The sequence below is a fragment of the Halichoerus grypus genome, chromosome 3 (assembly GCF_964656455.1).
Source record: "Halichoerus grypus chromosome 3, mHalGry1.hap1.1, whole genome shotgun sequence".
NCBI lineage: Eukaryota > Metazoa > Chordata > Mammalia > Carnivora > Phocidae > Halichoerus > Halichoerus grypus.
This window is the reverse complement of record NC_135714.1, coordinates 182,617,999-182,633,246: the sequence shown is the minus strand read 5'-3', so window position 1 is coordinate 182,633,246 and position 15,248 is coordinate 182,617,999. Positions and strand designations below refer to the sequence as shown.

General features: G+C 47.3%; 1 protein-coding gene across 5 annotated transcripts in view; it reads right to left on the bottom strand.

Moving 5' to 3' along the window:
- LOC118523861 (prolow-density lipoprotein receptor-related protein 1-like) overlaps positions 1-13,553 on the bottom strand; it is a 39,707-nt gene extending 26,154 nt beyond the window's left edge. For 2 of the 5 annotated variants that reach the window (XM_036073671.2, XM_036073675.2), the window contains exons 1-12: positions 13,421-13,553; positions 10,439-10,552; positions 9,799-9,918; positions 9,159-9,398; positions 8,204-8,317; positions 7,004-7,123; positions 5,944-6,069; positions 4,810-5,013; positions 3,911-4,079; positions 3,422-3,590; positions 2,062-2,287; positions 1,421-1,546 (exon numbers count right to left, since the gene is read on the bottom strand). In XM_036073671.2, coding sequence (XP_035929564.2) covers positions 1,421-1,546; positions 2,062-2,287; positions 3,422-3,590; positions 3,911-4,079; positions 4,810-5,013; positions 5,944-6,069; positions 7,004-7,123; positions 8,204-8,317; positions 9,159-9,398; positions 9,799-9,918; positions 10,439-10,552; positions 13,421-13,496 — 1,804 coding nt within the window. In that variant the 5' untranslated portion in view covers positions 13,497-13,553. Of the gene's footprint in view, positions 1-1,420; positions 1,547-2,061; positions 2,288-3,421; positions 3,591-3,910; positions 4,080-4,809; positions 5,014-5,943; positions 6,070-7,003; positions 7,124-8,203; positions 8,318-9,158; positions 9,399-9,645; positions 9,753-9,798; positions 9,919-10,286; positions 10,397-10,438; positions 10,553-13,420 lie in introns of those variants that run through there. The other 3 variants (XM_036073674.2, XM_036073676.2, XM_078069668.1) reach the window with 3 other exon arrangements.
- Between the last annotated feature and the right edge of the window lie 1,695 nt (positions 13,554-15,248).

Sequence of the window (15,248 nt, the reverse complement as noted above, 5' to 3'; positions counted from 1 at the left end):
CTTGGGTATTTAACTCTATATATAATGTTCAAGATACAATTTAAGCTCAAGTCCTGAGTTTGGCACAACAGCCTATTACATACACCATGATCACATTCAGTGGCTACCCCTGAGAATTATGTTATTTAAAGGTAGTTAGAGCATGAACGTATTTACATCATTTAACCTTATCCTTAAAATCTGAGTGTTCTTTAGCAAAAAGTAATTGGGGGGGGGCACCTGGGTGGCTTAGTCAGTTAAGCACCCGACTCTTAGTTTCAGCTTAGGTCATGATCTCAGGATTGTGAGATTGAGCCCTGCATTGGGCTCCATGCTCAGCGGGGAGTCTGCTTGAGATTCTCTCTCCCTCTCCTTCTGCCCCTCCCCCTGTTCATGCTCTCTCTAAAATAAATAAATAAAATCTTTCAAAAAAAAAAAGTAATTTGGATAGAGATGCTCAATGGAGCTTATAAGCCTCAATATTTCAAAGACAAATCAATTAACAATACTGAAGTAGACCCTGCTTACAAACCTAAGTCAGAATACACAATAGTCATAAGACTACGGAGAATTTCTTTTTCATACCAACTTAATTTTTGGGTAAAACTGAGAGGTGTTAGCTATTTTTTCCTGCTTCAAAAATCAATCAAACCCAAATATTCATTGATGGATGAATGGAGAAACCAAATATAGTATAAATAAAATGATTATTCAGCCTCAAAAAGAAAGGAAATTCTGACACATATTACAACATGTACAAACCTTAAAGATAGTAAAGTAAAATAAGCCAGCAACATAAGGACAGATACTGTAGGATTCCACTTATATGAGGTTCCTAGAGTTGTCACATTCATACAGAAAGCAGAATGGTGGTTTAAGGGTGGGGCTGGCGGGAAAAGAATGGGGAGTGATTGTTTAATGGGTATAAAATTTCAGTTTAGGGAGATGAAAAAGTTCTGGAGAGGGGCGCCTGGGTGGCTCAGTCAGTTAGACGTCCGACTCTTGATTTTGACTCAGGGCGTGATCTCAGGGTCATGAGATCAAGTCCCACATCAGGCTCTGCGCTCACTGGGGAGTCTGCTTGAGTTTTTCTCCCTCTCCCTCTGCCCCTCCCTTTTGCTCACACTCTCTCTCTCTAAAATAAATAAATCTTAAAAAAAAAGAAAAAGTTCTGGAGATGGATGGTAGTGATAGCTGCATAAAAATGTGAATACATTCAAAGCCACTATACACTTGAAAGAGGTTAAAATAGCAAGTTTTATGTTCTATACTTTTAACACAATAAAAAAAAAAAAAACCTAATCAAGATCTTTGGATAACAAAACTTATCAAAGTAAGGATGTCAGTGTAAAAGTGATCCCAAAATGGAAACTACATTATTTCCAGGCCTACCATGGAATGTGCCTCCTTGAGCCAAGCCCATTTCGCCCAGCACACTTACCACTACATATCCCAGAAGGTAAAAGGAACATTCCCTCTGGACAAACACACCGATAGCCCTTGGGATGGACGGGGGACAGGAGACAGAGGTGGCTGCATGAGCCCGGAGTGCATGCTGGGTATCTGCCTATTTTCAAACAGAAATAGGTTAGATATGATCTCAGAATTCTCCATACTTGTTCAAAACTTAATACTCAAGGGGAGTTAAGTTAGTTTTGCCTTAAGAGGAATCCCAGTATACTCGTTACCTTCTAGGTAGGCATGCTGACCTTTAAACTCCCATGACCCCCTTTCGGATAGTAGCAATTACTTATCCATATTAAGCTCAGGCCAGTAAGTCTTCAACTAACAGCATCTTCTGCCCTAGAGTTAAGGCAAAAGGACTGCCTGGTTGCTGATAGGAAGACTCCTCTAGAAGTAAATAGTGGTCTCGGCTCTCTACTTCAGTGAGTCTCTCGGACCCACTTAAGAAGTATTATCTGAGTTGAATCTGACATATAATTTCTGATTAACAAAAGCTTTTAACTCCTAGTCAATGAATATTTGACTTCCTTCTGTAAACAGGATGCTGGGCTTTCTTCAATTTTCTGTCAAGAACTGAAAACTTCTACGTCATCAACAGTTAACATGTCAGTGACATACCCTTGGGCTGTTGGGATTTGTGGAGGACCGAGAAAGCAGATATGGAAGCATTGAGCAATACCACTCTCTCCTTTGGGGTGTGGGGCGAAGTGTGAAACAGCCGTATTTTATTTGCCCAGAAGAAAGAGTTCTCAAATACAGCTAGTCCTATTGGGTCGTCATCTTCCAAGAAGATCTCAGGAAAGGTGTGCCTCCCACTGCCATCCACGTTTACTGTCTCTATGGACTGAAGGGTAGAGTCATGAGAGCCGGGCAGCATTAGCCAGAGGGGCTGACATCAGTGCGCCTCTTGCGTGGACACCGATTAAACATCTTCACACGCTATCAACTTGACAAAGATGAAAGCATCTTAGAATTCACGGAGGCTAATGCCAAAGCCAGTGGTTGGACTGGCTGGGATCACAGGTACGTTGTATAAGTAGCTACCATATCTTACTGTCTGCATCCAGACATTGTACCAAGTCCTTTCCCTACATTCTCTAACTGCTATCTGAGATAAACAGAGAGGGCAATGGGAGCTCAAAGAGGTGCCATAAATTGCCAAAATCACAGCTGAAGTAACAGACTTAAAAATACCACTCCCGGGGTCCCTGGCTGGCTCAGTTGGTATAGCATGCAACTCCCAAAGTCAGGGCTGTGAATTCGAGCCCCACATTGGTTGTAGAGATTACTTTAAAAAAATGGGGGCATCTGGGTGGCTCAGTCGGTTAAGCATCTGCCTTCAGCTCAGGTCATGATCCCAGGGTCTTGGGATCGAGCCCCACGCCGGGCTCCCTGCTCAGCGGGGAGTCTGTCTCTCCCTTTCCCTCTACCTCTCCCCACCATGCTCTCCCCCGACCCAAATAAATAAATAAAATCTTAAAAAAAAAAAAAAAACCAAACTCTTAGAAAAAAACTATGACCCCCAAGCCTACGCTTTTAGCCACCATGTCATATTGGTCTGTCAGTTTGATGTTTCCAAAAATAAGATAAAATCAACAGTAATATTAAGACCTAGAAATAGGAGTACAAGTAAGTACTAAGTAAGAAGTACTTAACGACATGATTTCAAGGAGGCAGTGTGCCATCTTAAAAGGTTTTATATCCTGGGTAACAACATGGAATATGACCTATACTACCAGGAAATTCCAGTGTTAAGTTTGACTGCAGTGTTTGAGAAAGCCACACTAAGTCTCCCAACCTATGTTGATCTGGTCGGGCTCCACCTAAAGATACTGTGCCATCATAGCTTGCTTTTCTCAGTCCGCATGGCCAGAAGACACCTTGCAGTGTTGATGTGAGACTTAGGAGAACTTTGTAGTTACCCACAGTCCTACCAAGCCCCTACTAAATGTTTTTCTTCCTGACCTCTCTCCAGTACCTCTTTATATTCACTGATCCAGTAGAGCCGGCCAGCCACGTAGTCCAGCGTCAGTCCCACAGGCTCCTCCATGTGGACAGCTGCGAGCACCTTCCGGTCCGAGCCGTCCATCCCTGCAGCTTCGATAGTTCTCGTGCCTTTCTTACCACGATTTACCCAAAACAAGGACCTGAGGAAAGAAAAAGCGCAAAGTGTTAACAGTAGCCCCCCCAACCCCGGACTGCACATACACTGCCCTGAACAGCCAGGCCCCCTTAGCGCTCTTGTTCAGGCCCCAGGTCACTGCGCAGCTAAGAATGCAGGAGATTTCTGCCCTCAGACTCAGTGGGCTGAAAAGCTGCTCTCCCTAGGATTCCATTTAGACTTAAAATGAAGACATTTTTGGAGCAAATGAGACCTACGTTGAAAACGTGGAAGGGCTCCCTTATCAACTTAAATATCTAAGATAACCAATGATTTGGGATATATTCTCAAAGAAACACTACTTACTTCTCCGTGGGAAACACGATCAGCTGCTCTGGCACCAGATCCTTTTCCAAGATCCTGACGTAGCCTCTGCCATCACTCAAGCCAGCACCGATGACCCTCGCGAAGCTGCTAGCCCAGTACAACTGCCCCGTGAGCCAGTCCAAAGAGATACTGTCCACGGTTTTAAGTTCTGGGGATACACGAGACAGGATTATGCTCCCGTATTCTTCTACCTTCTTCCTACCTTGGAAAAAAGATTCGGACTAAACTTTTCTACATCTTCTGACTTCAGGCTATATGAGGCAGCAAACGGGACACAGGGAAGGAAGACCAGAGATGTGCTATGTCCAATATACAGTGGGCAGTAGGGAAAGAGAAGGACCTTAGCGGGAGCAGAACCAAGAAATCCAAGAGAATGCAATGACCTCAGTTTGGGGCAACAGCTATTGCAGAAGTCTCAGGGGAATTGTTAGGAATTGCAACTCTTAACTGCTAGCAGAGGATTTCTATGTGCCCAGGACAATGCCAAGCACTTCCTCACATGTACCATTCTTCTTGAATCCCCCCTTGCTTACCCAATGAAACAAGGGCTATCCCTTTCGTCTTACTGAGCGTGGCTCAAAGGAGTTAACAACTTGCTCAAAGTCACATACCTAGTGATGGAGCGGAGACTAACCTTGGCCTGAGGCCACATCCCCAAACTTTCTGTACTTCTTTAGAGTGATCTCATTCTCCGGTTATGCTCTACCAAAGCTCCTGTTGAGCCAAATTACGTGGTCTTATCTCAAATCGGGATTGTATACACTCTCATGATTCACGACAAGTGAGTCCACAGACGGTGTCCAGATAAATACATAGGTTGCTTATACTCTGCTGAAGTAGCTTTAAGAAGTTAAGGCTCTTAACGTCAAGAAATATACCTGGATAGAGAGGAACCGAGTTTGGCTGCCCAAGGACGAACACATGTAAGACTTCATCCACCCAAAAGTACATGCTTCTCTCAAGATCATAGGCAACAGAAGCAGGCCTCGATTTTATAGGTATCAGGGTCTCATAGATGCCTGTTCTTCGATCCAGGACACCAAGTTCTCTGTCTGCCGCTATAAGAATTTTAACAGCATCATCTGCAATAGAAGGTGGAAAAGGAATAGTGACACATCCCTTTGACACTTTCTTTCAGGCCATTCTCTTTCACCAAAGATGCTGTCCCATCTCCCATGCTAAAATCCACTTATCCCTGAAGTCTGGACTCTGGTGTGTCCAGAGGAGATCTAGCTGACCACCCTAAGTTACAATTCCTCCTCTGAAGTCCAACACTTTCCAACTCATCTTTGGAACTTTGGGCCTATTTGATTTCGATGCAGCCCTTCCCCTACCTAGACAGAGGTCCCCTCCACCATCACCCCCACCTCGTACACAGCAGCCAAATGGAATTCACCATTCCATCATCAAGGCAGAGCAGGCCCAATCAACATTTTATCGGGGCGGGGGGGTCTCTGGAGCACCTAGGTGTATAGACTACAGAATAGCTAAGTCATTTTATTTTTTTAAAAGATTTTATTTATTTATTTGAGAGAGAGAGAGCATGAGAAGGGGGAGGGTCAGAGGAAGAAGCAGACTCCCTGCCGAGCAGGGAGCCCGATGCAGGACTCGATCCCAGGACTCCAGGATCATGACCCGAGCCTAAGGCAGTTGCTTAACCAACTGAGCCACCCAAGTGCCCCAGCTAAGTCATTTTAAAGATACTTAATATGGGGGCACCTGGCTGGCTCAGTCAGGAGAGCATGCAACTCTTGATCTTGGGGTTGTAAGATGTAGCCCCATGTTGGGTGTAGAGATTACTTAGAGAAATAAAATTAAAGAAAAATAAAGACACTTAATAGCAACTGATACTTGATTTGGCCAAGGAATGTTGTAATGGCAGCTTCTTTATGGAAAGAATAAAGTCACCTCTAATACTAGACCCTAAAGTGAATCATCGATAGCACTTCTATCTATAATTACCGCTAAGGACAGAGCAAGGGCTAGGCTTTGCTTAGGGTCGTGAAACTCACCTGTAACTCGACAACTGGTACCATTGTAGAGCTGGTGACCTTGAACACATGCACAGGAGTAAGAGCCTGGGACATTACGGCATAGCTGGCCACAGGGACCGTAGGCCTTGGAGCACTCATCTATATCTGAAAGAGAGTCAGAAGTCAGAGATGACCAGGGAGCAATCTTTTGAGTGTTTTGGGACCATTGGGCCCCCTTTCCGATGCTCACTGGACATGTATTATGTGGAAATCCCTGTGCTGGGTGCTGGGACGGACAGTCCCCACCTCTATGGAGTTGCCATACAAGTAAGTGTAATTCAGCAGGAACGTCAGTGTGGAGACCCCAGATGTGTGGCCGGTACAGAATCCAGATGGAGGTTACCCTAGCAACACTGTTGGCGGTGTTGCTGATTCAGAATGAATGGTAAGATGCGTATGCACTGCTGGGGGGAATGTCAAGTGGGGCAGCCCCTGTGGAAAAGAGTTTGAAGGTTTCTCAAGTTAAACGTAGAAGTTACCGCATGATACGACAATTCCCCTTCTGGTGCGTACCCCGGAGTATCGAAAGCTGGGATTCAGACATATGTACACCAGTTGTCCATAGCATTGTCCACGATAGCCAAAAGGTGGAAACCACCCAAATGCCCATCAACAGATGGATCAACAAAATGGGGCATATACGTAGAATGAGGTATTTGGCCTTAAAAAGGAAAGGAGAGTCTGACACCTGCTACAACATGGATGAACCTTAATGACAGGCTAAGTGAAATAAGCCAGACACAGAAGGACAGATACCACATGACTGCACTTACATGTAGGACTAGAACAGGCAAATTCAGAGAGACAGAAAGTGGGTAGAGTTTCCCAGGGACTGGGGACAGAGTTATTGTTTAATGGGGACAGACTGTTGGGGAGGATGAGAAAGTTCTGGAGATGGATCGGGGTGATGTGTACACCCATTGTGAATGTGGTGGAGGCCCCTGAATTACACCCTTAAAGTGATTAAGACGGTAAACCGCATGGCATGTATGTCCCGCTGCCATAAAAACTTCGGAAGATGCACCAGATGAACTCTGACCTGCACAGCTCTGCCCGTCCGGCTGTAACTGCCACCCAGCTCCACACGAACACTGGACTCCCCAGCTGGTGTCACTGCACTGCCTCTCACAGCCCCCATTGGCCAGGGAGCAGTTCTTCCCTGGTAGAGACAGGGCAGCGGTCAGGAGAGCTGAACACGGTACGGATCAAACGTGGTGTTACAGCGCCCTACACGGTGTGAGGACTAAGCTGTGGTGTTACAACGCCCTACGTGGTGAGAGGACTATAGAGGACCTCTGAAGAATAACCTTTGACCCTGCCCTCTGACCTAGGAATGTGGAGGCTTTGGGGAAAGACCGTAGAACAGGGAAAGTGAGGAATCACGGAGCAGGGGAAAGGACTTTTCTAGGCAGACAGTCTGGATAATTTCAAATGCTGGTGTATCGCTCACCCACGGAAGGGCCAGCAACCTCTTCCCTATGTTCTCTAGAAAACAGAAGTGGCCAGGACCCTCGCCTCAGGAAGCGATATAGTAATTTCTTAGTCTCAGCGAATTACCTCTATAGCACCGGAAACCTGTGCTTTGTCCCACTGTTCATGCTTTCAGTGTCCTATGCGTTCCTTTCGTAGAAAGCGGCTTTCACAGCCCTTAGCAGCACTACAAAGGTCTCATCATACACATCTAAGCCCAGATTTAAGGAGGAAGTGAGACAGATGACAAAGTGACCTGGGGACAGGTGCTCCCTCCCCCCCGGCCCAACTTGAACCAACAGTGATTTTTATAGTGAGAATCACAAGGTTTTAAAGTTTGAGATGCTTGCTCAGGAGCCTCCGTCCTCACCAGGAAACAGTCTTCCTCAGTCCTTCCTCAGTTAAATCCTTAGAGAACTCACCATATGGTCTTGAACACGTGATTTGCTTCTCAGTGGCAAAGTCTATGTTTTTTTATTCCAGAATTTTCGGAGCAATGTGGTTTGAGGCGTTTAGTCTATTTAGCCGTTACGTGAGGAGAACTCGCAAAGTTTTACAGCTCAGGTAAGCTTTGCACACACTCAGGAGACCAGAGCCGAGGCCCGGAACTTGTAAGATGTGGGGGACCCATCACGGAAGGATGACTGCTGACGTAGGGGTTTGGTCCAAGCATTCTCTGAGAGCATGGACCCCCGTGATAACTAAGGCATTGGCTGATGCAATCAGAGTCTCCCCACCCCCACGTGACACCCGGCAATTGGGTCCTCACCACACGTAGTGGGCTCATCAGCACCATCCGTGCAGTCTGCCTCGCCATCACACATCAGGGATTCCAGGATGCATTTCCCTTCATCACATCTAACCGTGCCTTCTGGACAGGAGGCTGTGTAGGAAGGAGAGCCTTCTTTTCCAACAGCACATGGGGGAAGGGGGAGCCAAACAGACGATCATTAATTATAGTAAGGTGGCAGGATTGTCAGAACCCAAGGCAAGTCTAGGTAGGAAAGAAAGTCTTATCATTTTAAGCAGAGTTGTCAGGGAACTGGGACTTAAGACTTGATAACGACGAAGTCACGCAAGCCACTTGGGCACTGGGTTGAAATAATACTGAATTCGAACTGAATTAGTATTAAGTAGTTGTAATTGAAATGGTGTTAAAATCTGTCAACATGAGCCCTAAAGGAAGACCCTCTTACAAAACCAGTTTATACATGATAAAAATGTTAGAATCTGAATATATTCAATATTGCAGATTTAATTCTAGAAAGATCAAGTGGGATTGTGGTTTACTGTGAAGCTGGAGGTTCCATTGCATTGTGTATGTGGGGTAAAGAAAAGGAACGTGGTACTCATCAAGTTCTTCACAGGGGTTGGGGGGTGGGGGAGGGAGTCCTCTTTTAATGAGAAATTTCCCCCTGTCATTGACTGCATAAGGACGTGAGGCATCCGTTAGGAGGCTTCCTTCAGATATGGATGCTCCGGGGTTCTGAGCCATGGCCATACTGCCTAGAGTGTCCAGCACAGAGTTACTATTCGAGCACTGCTCGATGCTTCCGTGGACAACTAACTACGTCTTGGTCATTGCTAGGATACACCCTATTTTTAGATATAGGATGGAAGTCTCGGTTATAGGAATGAAAATGCAACTTTTAGAAAGCAGCCCACGTGGTACAACCGTCCTCTTTAAAGGACAGGCCGGGAGGGGCGAGGGGAGGGGCACTCACCACAGGCGTCCTCGTCCGAGGAGTCCCCGCAGTCATTGACCCCGTTGCACCTCCAGCTATCCGCAATACACAGCTTGTTCCTGCATTGCCACTGGCCCGCCAGGCAGCGGCTCGGGGAGCAGCGTGCTTCATCGAGCCCATCTCCACAGTCCCCAGGGACGTCACAGAGTTCCCAAGCCTCGCGACACTGAGAATGTCCCGGACACTGGACTTTCTGGCCAGGGCATGCCATGGAGACCTCTGTAAAAGGCAGGCGTTGGCTCAGTGCGGTGGAATGGCTGAGCTGCAGGCTTGTGTATTTGGGTATTCACAGTTTGCTCATGGATTTGTTCTCCGCAAAACCAAGAACCGAACGGGATGCTGGCCACTGGACATGTGGCCCCAACTCTGTACACTGAAGTTTCACCCCCAAAGCAGCTTAAAAAGCCAAAAGAGGCAAGAATCTTTTAGGTGATTTTGCAAAATGCAGAAGTGGATAAAAGGTCACCTGTCATCCCGGCGACAATCGAACATGTGGATTTAGCCCCCGTCCGGCAGAAGGCTATCTAGTGACTTGCTGGTGTCCCTTAATAGCGTGGAGGTTCATCGATGTGGCTAACACAGAGAGAACATGTCCGAAGAGAAAATAAATTGTACGTACCACAGTTAACCTCATCAGAGCCGTCCAGGCAGTCCCCTGCGCCATCACAGAGCCAGCTAACAGAAATACACTTCCCGTCATCACACTGCCAGGCCTGTGGGTGTCCACGACACACTTCCTCTGCAGGCAGGGGGTAGTGTTCGAGAGGCAGAGAGGAAGAGGTGTCTGTCAGGGCGTTGGCAGCTTTTCAATTCGGGTTTCGTATGAAGTATTTTCATTAGCAAAAGAACAAGTAAGTCCCGATCTGCCACGGAGTCCATCCTAAATTTGCCTGTCCTTTCCGTGTCACCCCGAACAACACACCATACCCCTGCCTTCCAGCTTCAGTACTTATTTAAAATGTTTTATCCCAGTTTCAGTACTTGTCACATGTTTAAGCTAGACTTGAAGGTGAGAAAAGCCAGACTTGTGCTGGATTTTCTATCCCAACTAGCCCTCCACACTTGTCTTGAGAACAATGCTACCAACATGTACATCCCCAGACTTACCTGCTGAAAGGCTGCAACAACCCAGCACACCTAATATTCCTGAATACCCCCTAGGAGGGAAAACCCTAAGACCTGACCCCGTCAGCCAGGCACACAGCACTAAGGGCCATTCTCATCCATGATGAGAACACGATAGGGCGAGGAGTGCTCACCACACTGCTCATCAGTCCCATCAGGGCACTCTTGCCGTCCATTGCAGAGCCAGGTCACAGGAATGCACCTTTCCCCACACGCAGCTTGCCTCGTCATGTTACACCTTACTTCATCTGCATTGGATGAACAAAAAGCAAATCCATGCCAGTTCCTGGCTTCCTTGGGTACAAGAGAACACCTTTTCATGAGAAGCTGCGGTGAAAAGGTCATTCAGAGGAAGGTCCTTCAACTAATACCCACAACACTAGGGGGATTCAGTACCATAAAAATCCATAGGACTTCCGCAGTAATGATCCTTGGAAACTGTTCTTTCTGGTGGTGTGGAGTTGGGAAATTGCCATTCGCCTCCATTTTCCCATTCGAATGGGGTCCACTTGCACTGTTCTCAAAGAGACCCAGCTACTGCTCCAGATCTGGTTTGATCTTAAAGACTCTGTATGAATAGTTGTGCATTTAGAAGTCTAAGCTCAAAGTTTGGGCTCCAGTTTACTTTTTTTTTTTTTTTAAGATTTTATTTATTTTTTTTGACAGATAGAGACATTGAGAGAGAGGGAATACAATCAGGGGGAGTGGGAGAGGGAGAAGCAGGCTTCCTGCTGAGCTGGGAGCCCGATGCAGGGCTCGATCCCAGGACCCTGGGATCATGACCTGAGCTGAAGGCAGACACTTAACGACTGAGCCACCCAGGCGCCCGGACTCTAGTTTACTTTTAAGCATGTGCAGACACATTTAAAAATTAGATTAGGATTTTGGGTCCTACATACTATCTTCATAAGAATGACTCTAATAAGTTGGTTATAAATATTTAAGGTTTCAGTTATTTGCATGAGACTAATTTACACTATCTGTTTTATTCAAGTCATGAACTTGTGTTTATCAACCTTGAATGATTAATGCTCAAAAATAAGCCTGTTATGGAATGTGGTCCTCAGAAGGAAACACCAGGAAGGGCTGACTATACTGAATTTACTACACTGTCTTAACTTTCAAAGAGAAAAAGCCAATCTTTAGTTCCTAGAAAAGATAAACCACATGGCCTGTACTAGAAGTCTCTGCAAGATGCAGTGAAGAACCCCCCCTCCATGGTCCTACTCCCAGGAACAATTTGTACATGGAATGGAAAGTGGTACACAAGGTTGTGTAATGGAAATTGACAATGGAAGGCCATTGTGTAGACCACACCTTCGTTGGTAAGCGACCATTTGTTAGTCTTACTTGTATCCCTCTAAGATAGTACTTTTAGCTTAGCTACTCAAGGTTTGATTTTGTTTTAAGGCTGACTTATAAAAAACATTTTAAATAAAATATTCAGAAAGTATTGGTTACTAACGGGTAGCTAACAACTCTGCCATCTACTCAGATGCCATGCAAGCAATCTCACTTAGCTTGACCAAAACCATTGAAAGCAGGTGATATTGGCATTTTAGTGAGATCACTTACTAACAATATGACCTTGGGAGAGTTACTTCCTCTCTCTGGATCTCAGTTTTCTGCCTATAAAATGAGACTAGTAAATAAGTGATCAGAAGAGAAAGATTCATAGATTAAATGGCCACAAAGCCACTTGGCCCGCAGTATACCCACCATATAAATCTTCATAAAGTGTTAACTCTTTTGCTACCACTTCTGGAAGGTCCTTCCAGAAGGATCCCAATTAGGGCTCCAGTCAGCCCTCAAAGACTCACACTTGCAGGTGAGTCACACCTGGAACAATATTTTGCCCTGGTGATTCTCAGTCTGGAGACCAAGTGTGCATATAGATTCTACACATCTGCAGAGGGGTCTCAAAACATTACTTCTCACTTATGTAGATGCTTCCTGTGAATAAATCAGATATATTTTAACATATTTACTTATATGTTAAGTATAGGGTAGCTTTCTCATAGTCTGTTAATATGCCAAGTAGGGTGATCACATGCTATTCTAGAACAGACATCCTAAAGAGGGCTGCATGCCATAAGGCTTCGGTAACCGCTGCTTCGTAAAAAATGCAAGTAGCTGCAAAGGTGCTTCAGTAGTGATGCGAAAAGACCACACAGAGCAAGGGCTTCTCATCACTGCAGAGATGCCCCACCAGGTGAGGCAAAAATCCTGTGGGTTAGAATCCCTCCTGGAAGACAAACAACTCAGTTAAGTGGCACCTCCTCCAAATTAGTTAACATCCCCTTGACCAAGAGTCTGCATAAGTTAAAATGATTTAAAACCAGCCCTCAATCTATGAGGGCCATTGAGGAGCACCTGTCGGGAGAGATCCGCAGGCCAGATGGTTTGACAAATGCTAGGCGCCTCCTAGACATGGCTAAGCCACCAACCGGCCACCCACCACTTGGGAACTGTGGGTGTCTCAGTCACCCTGGGGCATGTACTCAGCTCTCCTCTGCCCTGGGGTCTGCCTAAACCTGAGTGGTAGATCAACAAGTGCCACAGAACTGCACCTCAGACCCAAGCCCCATTTCCCCGTGCTGTTTCTGGAGTGAGGTTATGTCTTCCCGAGGCCCGGGGCCTCCACCCCGGCTAAATCTGCTGCCTGGTGAACCCTGAGCTGCGGGTCCCCTCGGAGACCAGGGCTAGAAAGCGGATCCCACTAGGCCAGGACGTTGGGGGAAGGAAGAGGGTGCGCCCTGCACTCAGGTGTGCGGAGCTCTCTCCCACACGCTTGGGGAAGGATGAAGGAAAGACACCGAGGGTGTCCGCGGAGCCCACCTACCCTTCCACCCACTGGGCAGAATGGGAAGGAGTCAAGGGCAGAGAAGCAGGGGACCACGCGACTTATCTGGCGCCCCCCCCCCCCAGAAAGCCCGACGTCACCCTCCTCTGTGGAAAGTCACTGCAGAACGGGGGGTGGGGGGGGTCGCGCACGCCAGCCAGAGTGCCCCAAGCTCTCCTCCCGCCCCTTGCAGCGCCCCCCAGCCCGCCACCCCTGTACTCTGCGAAGCGGGCTGCAGTCCCTTCCAGGGCGCCCCGCCCGCGGCCCCACTCACCGGTCCCGGAGCCCGCGATGCCGCCGAGCGCGGCCAGCACCCGCGGCAGGAGCAGAAGGAGCGCCCGGCGCCCCATGGCGGGGAGCGGACTGGGCGCCTCGGGGCTGGCGTCGCGCTCGCGGGAGGAGACCGCGGGCGGGAGGACACCGCGGGCGGGAGGAGCGCGGGCGGGAGGAGCGCGGGCGGGAGGAGCGCGGGCGGAGCCGGCGGCGGGCTTTCCTCGGCTCGCGCCGCTCATTGGGCCTGGCTGGGGCCGTGGGCGGGGCGTGGGGAGCATCGGCTGCCGGGGGCACCGCGCCCGCCTCTCCGCAGGTCTCCCCTCCTGCCGTGGGACAGCAGACACTCGCCTAACTCGGGGCCTGGCCATTGCCACGCTGAGAGGCAAAGTGGGAGCGCTCAGCCATGCTTAACCAAAGGATTCCCAAACTTTGAAGAGCACAGGAATCACCTGGCCCTCTCCTTAATAGGCAGACGCTGATCTTGCAGGTCTGGAGCGGGGCCTGAGAGTCTCTAACAAAATCGTCATCAGGTGATGCCTTTGTTGCTGGTCCTCAGACCTCACACTGAAACCCCAGGGCTTAATAGCTTCCAAACTAGGGCAGCACTGTGACCCCAGGTCTCAGGAACCCTTCTCTGCCAGGACTCCCGCTCTGCTTCCTGCCTTCCCAGCGCACCTTGGCAGAAGCAGGCCCTCCTGACCTGGGTCTGTGCTGATGGCTCTGAGGTGTGAGCCCTGAAAAGCACCAAAGCCCTGAAAAACACCATTCCTCTTTCAGACTGTGTCCCTGCAGGAGTGGAATGCTCTCATCAACCATGGGACACCGACATGGATTTGGTGGGTGGAAATCCCTGGAGGGTTGCAGACTTCTAGGACTGGAAGGATTCGAAGGTCATTTTATCCAAATGCTGCCATTCGGGGATGAGATTATGGATAAAAATGAGAGTTGGTGACACATTACCAAAGACATAGACCACCTTTCCATCCCCTTCTTTAGCTAAGCTGTGGCATTCCTTCTTTCCAGTACGCCCGGAGAAGTGAGTGTCACCTTCTTGCAGAGAACACGACCAAGTTAGAATTTTAGAATGTAAGACTGGCAAGGAACATTTATAGTGTTTGGGAGTGCAAGGCAGCAATAAAACACCAGGAGAAAAAAAAAAAGAAACAGAAAACTGAATTGCAAAGTGCCTTCTTAGATTTTATTTGCAACACAGTACTGCAACAGCTTTCTTTTAAATCATACCTCCTCTTCATGTTCACTGCTGGTCCCACCAAACCACACTTTGAAGATATCAGAATGCCATATGCTCTGAAGTTTTCTTTAAATTCGTTGTAGGCTCTGATTGCATAAGCCACTTAAAAAGACCCCTCCACTTTTAACAAAAATCTCCTAGTATATCATATTGATTTCTGCTGAAACATCGTTGCTTTAGAAACAGATTATCTCAGATGCTTAATGGTCTTGAGTGACACAGTAGAGCAACTCAGAGTTTTAAGAATATAGACTAGTCTTCCTCCCAGAAAGGAATTGAAGCTAGGGATGAGTACCTGGAATTGAAGTGTGGGAGACCTGGGTTCAGCCTCAGCTAAATGAAGTGATATGTGGATACAAATGGTAGCTATATTGTTATGAACAGCCAGTGTCGGCTCTTAATAACCCACACCAGCTGAAAAAAGCCACACACATGAGTGATAGAAGTAAAAATTTCAGTAACATTTATATTTGTCTTTAAATCCTTATATTCTGACTCATTCTTAGTGACATGTGTTGTCCTCTCCTAGGTCTGTCCCCACATTTCACCTTTTCTTTTTTTTTTTCAATTTTATTAT